Genomic DNA, 15,905 nt, shown 5'->3' on the forward strand with positions numbered 1-15,905 from the left:
CGCCAGCGCCATCTTTTGTGCTTGTCCGAGAGAGATCTCACGGGGCTAACGTGTCCACACAAGGAGCATCTCATACCAAAGCACGTCCCATCCTCCATCCTCATCCATCCTCCAAGGAACAATGACATTCCATTCGGCCGCTTGCCATCGTCTCTAGTGATGCCTGTTGGCTCCAAAATGGCTTGAACATTGACAAAGGCAAGAGAGCGACGTTTGATGTCCTTGAGCGCTTTTCACAATGGAGGCCATTGTGTCCAAGGCTACTTCAAAGCCAGAGGGATACTTATAGGGAGTAGATATGGGCACTCCTAAGCGACTGCTAATGGCAATGATTCAGGGTGAAAAGGAGTGCCAGTGTTTGGCGAAGAATAAGCATTAAGCCAATGACCGGCTCCCCCCCCCCCCCACAGCCACCAACCTTGCACGGTCTGTAATAGAAGTGTGACCTATTTATAATTAATTATTGGTTAATTAAATACATACGTCTTTAAATATGTAGTTCATCAAGATTTTCCTTCGTGAATAATAGCTGTAATTTAAATACAGTCAAAACCGTTTACGACGACATCGTTTAGAACAACATACCGGTTACATTGACCAAAATCAAAAGTCCCGGCTGAATTCTATTGTATTAGGTTCTTAACAAGGTCATTGGCTGTTACGACTATCGGTTTTTACGACCAAATATGAGTAGTCCCTTCGATGTCGTTATAACAGATTTTGACAGTATATACGGTCGTAAATTATGAAATATTATTATCTCAGCGCAAAGACAATTAATCATAGAGTATTTGAGTTAAAAGAGTGGAATTAGAGTGTCGTTTTTTTAAGAATTAGAGCAATATTAGGATAAAACGCTGGCAATTTGATAGAAACTATTTTGTCATATATCTTGAAGGTCGAATACCAGTTTTGCAACATTTCACTTTAATGTCTTGAACAAAGGATCAATGCAAAAGCCCCTTCACTTGTTATATGTTTCGACCAGGAAACCAGCCCAAGGCAACGGAATATTAAAAAAGCTACCGGTTATTGACAAACTATGAAATATAATACTGTTGTTTATTAAACAGAGACACATATTATTTACCCATAATTTAAATATAACAAGAGTCTCTAACTGTTCACTGTACATTGCTTTACTCTGCTCGTGGTAACTTTTATTTATATTCTTATAATTAACTCGCATTTTTATTTTCGGAACCTTGCCTAAAGGGACTCCTTTTAATAATATATTTTAGTTTATGTTAAGGATAGTTATTTATTTCAATGTATAATGTATAGAATTTACTAAATGTATTTATTTAATATATATGTTACGGGTAATGCTAGAAGGTGGAGTAAACCTAGGTTTACTCGGGTTGACTTAGTATTACCCAAGCTTCTTGGGTAAAGTCCGAATAATAAGTAAAATAAATTTAAATTCGGGGTTTACCCATGCTCTACTCAACCCAACCTAGGTCTACCCAACTCTGGCTGGGTAATGTTAAAAATTTGTCTAATTAATTAGTGAAATGAAAATCCAAGGCCATTTTAAACATTTATTATCTGAAAAACATACAAACATAAAAATTATTTATTTGAGCAAGATAAACTGCTGTGACATTTTGAGTTGCATAATTTTCCTGCAGCTTTGCATGAACACTTCTTTGTGGCACATTTTGTTTTGCAATTACACCTTTTATAACCCTGGCCTCCTGAAAGCGACTGTTCATTTGCAAGCTCTCGTAAACTTTTTTTTTCTGGTGATATATTTTCGATATCAATCAGTTTATCATGACACACAGAAAACTGATTCCTTGAGAACATTTCCTCAATAGTACCACGTTCGTTTCCTAGCCTATACAGATCACCAGCTTTTTCTATAACTACCATAAGCACGTTCCGAAACTCGCCTCTTCCTCTATCGACATCTGGTATTTGGACTCTCACCGTATCTCCAACAGAACATGGAGGAAATTTTAAATTAGATAAGGCTTTCATTTTCTTAGCTTGATTTTCTAAGCTCAATCGGGCAGATAATCTATGTTTATTTATATTTTGTTGAGTAGTACAAATTTCACATAAGTTTATTTCTTGTGTACTTGTGCCTGGGTTCATACATCTACTACACTCTAATTCGTCTTTCTTTTTGGCCGTTTCTTCTGAATTTATTTCTAATAAAACGTTCCTTTCACCTTCTTTTGTATTTAAAACTTCTGTTTCGATATCGCTTCTCATCTCCGTGTTCTGTAAGTGGTAATTCTCTGATTCCAGCTCTACATTTAGTAAATCTTCTTGAGATTCTTGTCTAGATTCCGGTCCTTCTTCTTGGGATTCTGGACTAGATTCTGCTTCGGTAGTAAATTCCGTCAACATTTTCTCGAGCTCTTCCTCAGTGTGAATATTGACAATAACTTCTTTTGGAAGAGAAGACGACGCTAAACCCACCTTGACATCACTACCGAACATGGCGGTATAAGGAGCTCGTTTTATTCCATCGTGGAATGCCCTATTTTTCATTAATTGTACGAACTTCAAACCTTCTGACCAACGCTTACAATTTTCGTCGTTCATCCACGTCATAAGCATATTTTGTACGTCTTGATTTGCTCTTTCCACACTACCTTGAGACTGACTATGGCGAGGTTTGCCATGTACTATCTTCAGACCGCTCCACATCGAGCACAACTCTTCTATTACGTGATTTGCAAACTCGCGGCCATTGTCTGATTGAAGAATTGAAGGTGCGCCAAAAATACAAAATATGTCCAAAAGCTTATAAGCAACTTCTACGGCTCGTTTAGATGTTAACGCGCGCAGCTGTACAAACTTTGTCAAATGATCTTGATAGACCATTATGAATTTGAAGTCGCCGTCAGGGTTAGACTGCATGTCAATTAAATCTACTTGACAGCGACTATTCATTTCTGTTGACACCAATGGTTTGACAACAATTCCTTTTTTAGCAGACTTTAACTTTTTTTGGCATGGTTCGCATAGTCGTAAATATAATTTGATTACTTCTTGAGTAATATTTTTATATTTTTTTTTACATTCTTTTTCCATTCGATGTTTTCCTCCATGTCCAACAGCCAAATGAGTTTCATGCAAAATATCGAACATTTCATCATTAGTCACGTAATATTTAATTGTTGTCTCACTTGAAGATAGAGGAGCAATCAGTTTCTCGACGCCACTTACCGAGCACAAATCAAAACGCTTCAATCGCCGGTATTGTAAAGTAGTTTTCGATTTAGCTTCTTTTGCACTTTTTACCGAATTAATTATTTCCAAATACTGTTCGTTACTAAAGTAAAAAGAATTTAATCCTTTCGCTGAGAATAACTCTTGAAATTTTGTATCAAAACGCTCTCGAAAAGAACGTGCACTCTGTTCGGTCGCCATTTTGTCACTAAGCAAGCGGCGGCGTGGCCAGTGTTGCCAACAAGACTAATGCAAAATTTGCTAAACTGTTGTTAAAATTTAGCCAACACATTACCCAGACAGAGTTGGGTAGACCTAGGTGAGCATGGGTAAACCCCGAATTAAAATTTATTTTACTTATTATTCGGACTTTACCCAAGAAGCTTGGGTAATACTAAGTCAACCCGAGTAAACCTAGGTTTACTCCACCTTCTAGCATTACCCGTAACATATACATTTCAATGGCACTATAATATAAACAGAGCCTAATAAGAAAATATACTCGCATTTTATGTAAAAGCTTTGTTGTTTGATGAACAAAATATTGTTTTAGGGCTGCCCTGCGATTCTGTAACTCACTTTTCGAACTCACACAGCGGTTTTCGCATCGACGGTCGCTCTTAAATCAGTCAATTAACAAAAAGTTAATTCCTATTTTTCTATACTTCTATACTAACAATAAACTTCCTTCAATCGCGTGCGCTGTGACTGAAAACTATTAATGATAGAACAAAATGATGTATTACAATTTTTCAGGACACATCACTATCTATAAAAAATGTCGCGACAGCATGTCTCTATTTTTTATAGTTACGTCCTTTTATTAATTTTTTTTTTATTAAAATACCACCGCTAGAAAAGGCTCTTTATTCGTACCTAGGTATTGATCCTTATCAAAATAAATACCAACGTTTCACATAAGCTACAATTTAATAGCATAACCACCAAAAAAGCATGGTGGATTGGTGTTCTCCTGCCGTTTCTCTTGAATCGTTTACTACTATGTAATATAACAAAAATCTTAGCCACAGCAACGCTTGGCCGAGTCTACTATATTTAATATTTGTGATACCTCGAGACCCTGTTCAAGTCTTAGGACTGGGTTATTGGCCGCCGTGACCATGGATCTCTATATAAAGTGGATATATATACGACGACACGCCAACAGTCACTGTGGTATTTTATATACAGTCGAATCGAAATATCTGCGAACCTGGCTTAATGACGTCATACAAACTGGAGAGAGCAAAAAAATTGAAGATGTAAAAATAAAAAATATTTTATTTGTGTACTTATTTTTATTGATACTCGTACCTACTTGAAATTTACAAATACTTATTATTTACATTATTTAAAATTCAAATTATTTACAAATTTACAAATAATATAAAGAATCGCTTCCATACTCGCATTCCAGCGAGGTTCGCAGATATTTCCGACGGCTTGTACCTAAGATATTGAGTATACATAACACCTATTTAGTAATACTTCTGTTTGATGACCGATAAAACCTGTTTGCATTCGCGGATGAGATCGAAAGTTCACTGGTTGACATTTTGAACATCTTTTAAATTTATGTCGCGAAATATTCGAATAATAATACGATTGGTTCGATTTGATCGTTTCTTTGTTAGCATTAAGTTGTAGGAATAAAATATCAGAAATTGATTGTTTTTTTATTATTTTGATTTAAGTAACTTTATTGCAGTATTTTTATATACAGATAAGGTTTAAATTCTTTTGTTTTGAATCTTTATATATAAAACCGTATTTGTGTCTTATTGTCTAAAAGAAACTAGGAGAAAAGTTTTCATTAGTTGTCTTTTGTTTTAATTATTGGGAATGACATAATGTTTGTGATGTATATAAAGTATATTATTATCACTTTATATGAAAAGCACGATGTTGTATATAAAATGTACGGTCTGTAATATTTTATTTTCAAAACACAAATATACAGTATTTACAATATTATTTTTGTTATTTATTATACCTTAATAAATATTACCGTAATAATAATAAAAAACTGATAAATAGAAAATACCATACGAGGAGCAGATAAATAGAGCAAAATTGTAACACTATGGCAACCAAGAGCCCATAAAAGAAACAGAGGTAGGCAATTTAAAAGGTGGGCCGATGAAAACATGGAAATGGCTGGAAAGACCTGGACGAGATTGGCAAACAATAAGGAAAAATGGAGGACAATGGGGGAGGCCTTTGCCCGTAGGCACACAAAATCAGTTATCGTAGATTAAGAAAAATAACAGTTATAATGTATATATTTTGTAATTCTGTAAATAAGGCTTAAAAGGGTATAAGGGTATAAGACTGTAAATAAAATAAAAAAAAAAATAGAAAATTAAAACAAATTTAAAAAGTTTGGTTCCTGTGGTAGGAAAAGGTCTACCATCTGCGAGCTATTCTGACGTGCGCTGCCAAAACCGGTAGAGTTACACATATGTTCATATATGATGGAAATGTTTATCTTAAATAGTTTTACAAAAAAAGCCTAGTATATATCTGTCTTATGTGTAAGCCATTATAGCCAAAATAGTGAACCATAACTACAATAAAATTTGACAATTTATTTCTAATCCAAATTTGGTAGTAATAACTTGATTACTAATTGAAAAATAGATACTTTTATCGCTTCTGGTATTTAAAGTAGATAAAATATGTCGTTCACGCTACATCATTTGGACAAATATTATTTTATCTTGCGCAGTGGAAGTCGCGCGCACCAGCCAGTTTAAAATAAAACAATTCTTAACAATAACTGCGTAACTATTAACAGTTATATAATATATAATGGCGTTGACGTTTAAATTCGAATGTCAAACCTAATAGAACTTAGTATGACTCCTGGATGGTAAGATTAAATACCTAATAATTGTTTAAATAGTATACACTGTATATGTAGAAGATATTTGATCTTTACTTGCATCGTGAAATCTGAAATTCAACAATAAACTCCCACTCAAAATAACTTTATTCATATAGGTAAACAAGTAGGTACACTTATGAACGTCAGAAAATAAGTTACATATATAAATTCTATATTTAGGTACATTTACTACCAGTTCGCAAGTCAAGGGTCTACGCAAGGGCAAGAAGAACTGGCAAGAAAGTAATACAAATTGTTTGAACTGGAGCAAATCAATCCCAAGGATTAGGATCATTTAAATATTCGTCAAATTTATAAAAAGCTTTATTGATTAATTTACGTTTAACGAGAGCTTTGAATTTATTTAGTGATAATTCTCTAATTTCGCTTGGGAATACATATTTCCTTAATATTTTTCTTTAGTTTGTTTTTTTTTAGTGACGTATTTAAACTTCTGTACAAAGATGGTGGCGGAAACTAAACTAGTATAGAATATATATATAAAGGAAAGGGAAACCTTTTTCTGGGAGGTAGTCGACATAATATAATGAACTTGAGAATATAGTTATCAAGTTTCCGTCCTTACTAGTTACTAGGGAATGATAATAAGTTACAATATATTATATACTCCTTGGCGTAACAAGATAAAAATATTTAAAAAAAAATTATTCTGTTTGTAGAAAAAACGACACTACCAATCGAAAAATTACATGTATTGTATTTAATACATTGAAAGTTTTATTATAACCCATTATCTAGTTAAATAAAGTATATTTAAATATCACAAAAAAAATATTTCTACATAATTAAAGAAATTGACATTTTTTATTTTAAAATGTTGACAATGCTAACTTCAGGTGTCGGTTTTTTGTGACGGTGTGCGCGCGCATTGCGCATTTTACTCTCATCATTTTTCCTTAAAGCGCCAAAAGAAGTATAACTTCAAAAATATCTTCGTGTAGTTTTATTTCTTTTAAACAAATTTCGTTTAATACGAAGCCTCTTTATGCAAACACCTAGTAAAAGTCAAGATTCAAGGTAATCGGTAGACGGGTCCCACTGTGTCCTTCAACTTTGTTTTACTCTGAACGATCTACAAGTTAGCAGTTATATAAATATTGTAGAAATAAAAATTTTAGACATAAATATTTCAGTAAAAGCCTAACATTATTTATTTAATTACATATGCCAAATTTAACTATAAAACTATGATACAATTAAAGGTATTTATACAATTACCAGAAAACTGCTATTAATATTATCTAATGATGATGATATTAATTTATCCCTAATGGGAAAGGCAAAATTATGCAGTCAGTCACGTCCAATTGTGGCCAACTTTTGGAGAATAATGTTATTTTCTATTCCATCAAACGCTTCGCAAAAATCAAAATATACTTACATTTACCTGACACCGCTTTTCAATTTAACGTGACTTCACGTCAGCTAATGACAAGAGATTTGTATTAACTACTCGACTACGTATAAAGTCCAGAATCATCCAGATATGGTTTTGTTATAGCGACAAATAGTTCCATATTTTAATAAAACTTATTGTATTAAGTATTAACTCGTTCTCTCAGAAGCCTCGAAACTTGTTGATTTCGGTTGCGCAGAACCTCCCACAAGATATGGAGCTCAATCGTCGAAAATCGGCCATTTATTTTATTTCCGTGCAGCTTAATATATAACTTTGAAAGCCCTTCGAATACATAAGAATTAAGAATAATAATACTATATTTTGAAGTATGCATTGAACATGTTTAAAATTACAAAATATTTAAAATTTGAACTTGCCGCCACAAAATTCACAGAATAGAAAATAATAATATCCATAGTTATAGGTCTACCAGGATCTGATGGCAAAAAGGGAAAAAAGAAATTGACGCTAGCAATACTGGGGAAATTGGAGTAAAACGTTTTGATACTTTTTTTCCCTTAAAGCGGCTGATTGTATGTGATACATGCAAATATACAAATTTATCCAATGATCAAGGATAATTTTTGAAAATTTTACTGTGGCGAATTTGGGGTTTGAAATTTAGATGAAAACTCCAATTATTCTGTTCATGAGTTTATTAATTAATTATAGGCAATAGCCTATAATTCCAAATACAGCACATCCATAAAAAGAGTCTTCATATGAAGACGCAGTATTTAAGATAAACCTATCCTCCTGCATCTCAATTAACTGATTTTGTTCTATGAACTGATTTTTAATTTTTATTAGATGTTCACAAGATTTTCGCCATTCATCGATCCCTACTTGAGAGTTAGCTTCTTAAATCTCTTCTCTGTTAAAATTTTTATGTTACTTGCAGGTATAGTAACGTTTTTACCCGCAAGTTTTTGTTTCATTATTCCTCAGATTAATTCTATGGGGTTTAACGTACAATGATGTGGCCGAAGACTTCGTGGCCGTGTGATTTAAAAATCTCATCTATCTGATATTTAGGTCTTTTTTCAATTCTAAATCAAAACCACCTTTCCTCTTTTTACCGGGCGTACTAAATACGCCTCTGTTAGATCTGCCCTCGGCAACAATTCGTCTTATGGTAGTATTAGAAACCCCTGAAATAAACCAAAGTTTATATAATTACATAATATAATACACACGAAAATCCAATAAACCAAAGTATCAAGACGTATCATTCCTACTAACCAGTCGACACTTGCACATAGCTCAATATCGATGATTGTGCATGTTCTGCACCTTGTTGATCAAGTATTCTTTGATAAACATTGAAAACAATACTTCTTGCTGGCGATCGAAGAGGTTTCTTCGACATTTTCACCACTTTTTAAAGGAAATTTGAAGCTAAAACAAAAACAATTCCTCGAAATTTCAGTTGACAACTGAAATTTTTTTTTTGTTGCCATATAAGAAGAATAAGCTAATTTTTAATTTTTTTTTTGCCATCAGATTCTGGTAGACCTATAATTCTGCAGTGATTAAATAACGTAATCTTATGAAACAAGAAAAAAACAAATATTGTTTCAGTTTTAGTCATTGACAAGTACAGTTGACAATCCAAAATTCGGCGTCCGAATCCCATTTAACTATGTACTATGTAGTATTTACTACTGTCACCAATGACCAATCGCCATTTTGAATTGAAAGAAGACCGATTATTGATAATTCATATTAATTATTATTAAAATAATAACTTTGTAGTTGTGAAAGCCGTTTTGTGTCGACTGTTGTAAATTTTTAATTAAGTGTTATGGAAGTAACGTTTATGTAAATTAAAATACAGACAGAAAACCACATTTTTACCGCAAATATGAATAACAAGGAGAGCTATAATGATGATTTATTTCAATACATAAAAGTAAGTGAGGACGAAGATGAATCTAATGCAGTGGAAATTCCTTGTGAATTAAACGGAACACTTTTACTATCAACATTAGTAGCACAGTTTCCTGGGGCGTGTGGACTTAAATTTCGGAATCCTGAAAACAAATGTGTTCGAGGTTTACGGCTTAGCGATGGCAAGCTGCACCCTCCCACAGAAGCTGGATGGGGTAAGCACCTTTACACCTGTGTTTTTCCTAAAGAAAATAAACGGAAAATGGAAGATGTGTCTCCAGAAAATTCTGCGGCTAAGACTAAGCGATTAGAAAAAAAACTCATATGCTCTGACTTAATATGTTTGGGATTGCCTTGGAAGTCTACTGAAGAGTCTATAAAGCAATACTTTGAGCAATTTGGTGAAGTTGTAATGGTGCAATTAAAAAAAGATAAGAATGGATCATTTAAAGGCTTTGGTTTTATTCGTTTTGCTACTTATGCATCTCAAATGAGAGCACTAGCTCAAAGACATAATATTGATGGTCGATGGGTAGATGTGCGTATTCCTAATTCTAAAGAAGGTGTTGTGCCACAAATGCCCTGTAAAGTATTTGTAGGCAGGTGCACTGAAGACATGACAGCAGATGATCTCAGAGAATATTTTTCCAAATTTGGAGAGGTCACAGATGTTTTTGTTCCAAGACCTTTTAGAGCTTTTGGATTTGTGACTTTCTTAGATCCAGAAGTAGCGCAGAGTCTTTGTGGGGAGGATCATGTTATTAAAGGAGCTTCTGTCTCAGTTTCTAGTGCAGCACCAAAAATTAAAAACAAAAACAATCCAACATGGAAAGAGGAACAATATGGATCCAATAGTTGGGATGGAAATCATTCAGGCCCCTCTGGTGGCTCAACCAACAATGGAGGAAGCAGTAACATTGATTCTTTGAATATGCAAAACTTGGGTATAAATCCCAACGGAGGTGGACCACCACCCAATTTTAATTTACCAATAAGCCTTGTAGCTGCTGCCTTAAATCAGGCCGGTTGGAGTGGGTTTTTGGGTCCTAACAATTCTGGGCCAAATAATTGGGGCCAAAATGGTCCGCCCCAGAACAGCAACTCAGGTAAAAACTGGAATAATAATCCTAATTGGAACCAAAATGGACCACCACCATCGTGGAATCAAGGCAACCCTAATTGGAATGGTAATAAAAATGGCAATTGGAACCAAGGCAATTGGTCAAATGGGCAAGGTTGGGGTGGCAATGGTGGCTCCGGGCCAGCAGGCTCTAACAGTGGATGGAACAACAAACCTCAAACATAAGGTGAGGCACCAAATATCATGGCCAAAAATGTGAAGAAAGAACATGTGTCTAGGTACAATGATATAATTTTATACTTTTCTCTATAGCACTGTTTAAGAATACCCCATAATAACTTGTAGTAGTTGTAAGTTTGATCTAAGAGTGTGTTTATTATGCAGTGGTGTGGTGCGAGAAATAAAGTATGTGTAATTAGCGATGGATGTTTTAATTATGAGATTGTTTATATTTTGCTGAGACGTATGTTTGATTCTTAATGACTATTCCTTTCAATAATTTGTTACGAGCTGATTAATTATTAAGTATGTGTGTAGCGAGGAAAGGTAATATAACATGAAGCAGATGCCTTGGTGTCTGAATGTGTGATGTGGAGTCTCCTGAAGATAGAAATAATTAAAGCTGCCTATTCTCTGTGGTGAGTGTGTATTTTGGGTATGATATGGTTAATTACAGCGTGTAATTTGATTTGTAATCTAATTGTTAGCTGTCTGTAGCATATGTATGTTTGAAAATCAAGTAGATTGGCAAACCCATGAAAAGTGTAAATCCATTTGTTTTTTATTCATAGACGAGATTGAAAATCTTTTATGTACAGGTGGAATTTTGTATTGAGTGAGATTTGAAATGTTGATAAGAAAATATTTTCTCAAATGAACAACAATATATTTCAGACATATTGGAGCTCTTAACTATGGATTTAACTAATATCAGTGACCCTGAAGGATGTCTTGTGTGGTTTAAAGGTCGGTATTTTTTTTACCATTAGACACTATTCAATACATGATAAGCTTTTACAAAGTATTGAGATTTGAATAGCAATCAAGTAATCTGTTGCATTGAAACCAGAACAAACAAAAAAATAAAAAAAGTGTGTGTACAAAGTACACGTCAGAAGTGAAACTTCAGTGGCAAACTAATCTTGAAGTGTTGTTCATATTTATACAAATCTAAAAGTTTAGATTGCCGATACTTAGAGGGACGGAAAAAGGAAGATATGTTAGAAATTTAATGAATTTAATTGTCATTAAAATATTAAATGTATTTATATGTATTTATTATTTATAAAAAATAATAAATAAAAAAATGTGTGTGTGTACAAAGTACACATGTCAGAAGTGAAACTTCAGTGGCAAACTAATCTTGAAGTGTTGTTCATATTTATACAAATCTAAAAGTTTAGATTGCCGATACTTAGAGGGACGGAAAAAGGAAGATATGTTAGAAATTTAATGAATTTAATTGTCATTAAAATATTAAATGTATTTATATGTATTTATTATTTATAAAAAATAATAAATAAAAAAATGTGTGTGTGTACAAAGTACACATGTCAGAAGTGAAACTTCAGTGGCAAACTAATCTTGAAGTGTTGTTCATATTTATACAAATCTAAAAGTTTAGATTGCCGATACTTAGAGGGACGGAAAAAGGAAGATATGTTAGAAATTTAATGAATTTAATTGTCATTAAAATATTAAATGTATTTATATGTATTTATTATTTATAAAAAATAATAAATAAAAAAATGTGTGTGTGTACAAAGTACACATGTCAGAAGTGAAACTTCAGTGGCAAACTAATCTTGAAGTGTTGTTCATATTTATACAAATCTAAAAGTTTAGATTTCCGATACTTAGAGCGACGGAAAAATTAAGATATGTTAGGAATTTAATTGTCATTAAAATATTAAGTGTCGAATAATAAATAATGTGACGGTAAATTTTTTTCCAACGCCGATAAAGAAGTTTGACTTCAAAAAGGAACATAGCGCGTAACCGAAAAACGTGACGCATAACGAAAAAATGTTACACTACATTTTTTTCCAACCCCGATAAAGAAGTTTCACTTCAATAAAGCATAATTATTCAAGACAATTTGTTTTGTTTACAACCTATTTTCAGTTAGTATATTTCTTAAACTATGTTAGTAAAAGTTATTGAAACCTTGACCCCATCCGGGTATATGCCTCCTCCATACAAAGATCACCACCCTCCAACAAACAAAAATATTCAGTGTAAAATCATGAGAGGTTCTTTGAAGAAATCTGATGCCATTGTTTATTTTCAGGTTGAACTGAACAGTCCTTTCGCCGAAGAATCTCAATAAATCTGGTGAAATTTTTCAAGAAAAATAGGTAAGTTGTAATATATTGTTATTTTAATTATACATAAGATTTTTTTGTTACAGGGAATGGACTAGGATGGCGGGGAGATGAAATCATTTACATAATAAAATTTTTAAAAATAAAACTATTTTTCTATTAAATCTTTTTTATTTACATATTCATGTATTTTACAGCTAAAACAAATTAAATTCGCCCAAAAAAATGAAATTCTAAAACAAATGTTGACTAACAATTACATAGGGACTAATTTATCACCACTTGTGGTATATCACAGCAAGCCTTTACAAAAATATTTCAATTAAACTCATGCATTGCATTCACTCAATACATAGAAGTACTTTATTCATTACATACATACTAAAAGTTTTTAATGTTCAGAACATACAAAAAATAATTGACCAGATTTTTAATTGGAGATCATATTATTCATGAGGTTATCAGCATCAAATAATATTATGATGTGATTGTATAGTAGGCATTATATTTAAACCTAAGACATACCCTTTACCAGGCATTAGCTCTGCCAAAATATGTACACCCTTAATTCTATAGGTAGCATATTTAATGTCTAAACAATAATTTCTACACTATAAAAACAATTTGTTAAATGGTGATTTGAAATACAGTGTAAACTATATAACGACACTGAAGGGGCTGTGCATTTTATGGCGTTATATAGAGTTTTCGTTAAATGAAGAGAAGAAAAACGGATAATCCATGACTACTTATAAGTCATGGTCAACAACAGTCTCAACGTACAAGCAATTTGTAAACAAAAGAACGAATTTCTTAGAAAGTTCGTATGCATGATGCCGACAGTCGAGTTTATTGCGGAACAAAAGAACACAGCTGCGCAGTTTTTACTAATACTAGCGACTTAAAAAGTACTCCATTACTAAAAAAAAAATCGTTATTGAGAGTGGGTGTCGTTATGTAGAGTGTATCATTGTATGGAAAACTAGATAAACCAACCAAACTAAATTACACGCTTTAGGGAGTGCGTCGTTAAATCGAGGGATGTCACATGGAGTTTACACTGTATTTCAAAACACCTGAGGGTACAATTTAAGAAATTAAAACCTTTTATGGGATCAATGGAATAATGAATTCTATTAGTTCAGAATTACACCAGTGTTTTGATTTGAAATCAAAGTTTCCATTAGTAAGAGGAAAACTAATGATTGTCTAATAAAATATAAACAGTGCACAACTGTTAAAGCAAGTTTGCGATGCATTGTAAAACATATTAATACAATGAATAGAATTCAAAGTAATAAAACTAATATAGGCTCTGTTCAGATTTAACATTTGATCAGAGTAAATTTAGAAAAACATTAGTGTTTTTAAATATACATTCAATTTATACATTATTTAAAATCTTATATAATATTACTGTATTACTAATATCTTACAGTTTAATCGGTGAGAATTTCAACTTATTGCATAATAGGAACCTACCTATTATAAATTATTATCAAATACACTATTTTGAAAATAAAATCGGTGGAAGCAAGGTAGCAAGTACTTGTAGCCAAGTTAACATAGAGTCAAAGGTAACTGTTATCTTCAGTAAAGTTTCAATCCGGGTAAAAGTTGCAGTCAGATCATTGTAAACAATAATTATTTAAGCAATTTTAAGAAAAATAAATAATATTTCTTAGATACAAATGTACAATTTTAGACAAGTATACTGATCATTTATGATAAGGTGACCAATTATACTCATTTACTGAGTTTTTTACTCTTTTTTCGCAAACCGTACTCTTTTTAAATCCTATACTCTGAAAGTACTGATTTGTATAATTTAGTTTTTAAAGAAATTTCGTTATATTGTCCAGGTACTAATGCTGCTGTGATAAGGGTATTTTCACTAGGGAATGATTATTGGAGCAGTGAAAAGTCGTAACTTTCTGTAAAAACATTATCTGCCGTCTTAACAGTCAAATTTAATACGCAAAATGAAAGTTGTTCGGATATGGCTACATTATTAGACGAACATCCTCATTTAGCAAAAAAAATCCACTCCGAAGAAAAATATGTATTTAAAAGAAAATCAACTTTTTATCGTTTTTTCTTCTTTTTTTTCACCTATGAAATACTTGCAAAGTGTACTCTTTTTGAACAAAAAATAGTTGGTCACCTTATTTATGATATTATTTTTTTAGTTAAAGATATGGTTAACTCAGCTAGAAAGTTTAACGCCCAATAAGTTAATTACTAAATTAAAAAGTTAATAACTAATTTAGGAATCATCTAGACCTCTAAGGTCTCGTTGGATCTATGGTAAGCTTATTTAGCCCCAAGTCCAATCAAGATCTTAACTGAGCTGAACTGTCAAATATGTTCTTAATTTGAATATCATCCAATACAGATTAAAATTGAAACTTAATAGTGTTAAGGAACTTTGAAAAGTTATGTTTGATTCAATGTTAACTTAGATTTGTCATATTCATCCTGTTATACAAGAATTATAATGAAGTAAAATCTGTTATACATGGCACTCTACGATACATAATATCAACATTGGTGTTGATATAGTGACAAACAATTTACAAAATAATAGTTATCAACTTTCCATTAGCACCAATCAAACATTCAAATTAATTTAAGATAAATAAGCTTTTTTCAGCATTTAAATATGCATATGTAGCTTTGTACTAATAAATAATTCAATAGATAAGGGAGCGTTCAAGTATTACGTCACGCAATGTTTGGAGATTATTGACCCCCACCCCGTGTAATGCGCCGTAACGTTTTTCTGTACCCAAGTATAGTAAAACGTTTCCTAAACACGTAGTGACTCTTTATATCTAAAAGTTACCATTATGTGGTATAAAGACCTGGAAAGTTGAAAATAATATTAACAATAACGCGTAATTCAATCCCCGCCCCGCATCGTTTTACAAAAGGACACTCCCCCCCCCCCAAATTCGTTACGTAACACTTGAAGGCTGCCTAACCAATTTATTTTGATAGGAATAATTATTGTTGTTTAACATTTAGTAAAGGTTCCACTGTTTGGGCTTTTAGATACCTTTATATAATACAACAGAAAAAATAAGCTTTCACTGGTCAGATATGTACAACTGTGAT

The 15,905-nt window shown here is 32.5% G+C and overlaps 1 protein-coding gene across 3 annotated transcripts; it reads left to right on the forward strand.

Moving 5' to 3' along the window:
• Positions 1–9,133: 9,133 nt before the first annotated feature.
• On the forward strand, positions 9,134–12,952 carry LOC125061755 (TAR DNA-binding protein 43-like). 3 transcript variants are annotated; one of them, XR_007119077.1, is made up of 4 exons: positions 9,134–10,690; positions 11,002–11,102; positions 11,359–11,430; positions 12,755–12,952. XR_007119077.1 is itself a non-coding variant. In XM_047667343.1 (2 exons), the coding sequence occupies exon 1, from the start codon at positions 9,358–9,360 to the stop codon at positions 10,687–10,689; it is 1,332 nt and encodes a 443-aa protein (XP_047523299.1). In that variant the 5' UTR covers positions 9,134–9,357; the 3' UTR covers position 10,690; positions 11,002–11,352. The 3 variants fall into 3 exon arrangements, 1 of the variants encoding a protein (XP_047523299.1); XR_007119076.1 differs by lacking the exon at positions 11,002–11,102 and having other exon boundaries at positions 9,135–10,690; XM_047667343.1 differs by lacking the exons at positions 11,359–11,430; positions 12,755–12,952 and having other exon boundaries at positions 11,002–11,352.
• Positions 12,953–15,905: the final 2,953 nt, after the last annotated feature.

This window comes from Pieris napi, chromosome 24 (assembly GCF_905475465.1).
Source record: "Pieris napi chromosome 24, ilPieNapi1.2, whole genome shotgun sequence".
Classification (NCBI taxonomy): domain Eukaryota; kingdom Metazoa; phylum Arthropoda; class Insecta; order Lepidoptera; family Pieridae; genus Pieris; species Pieris napi.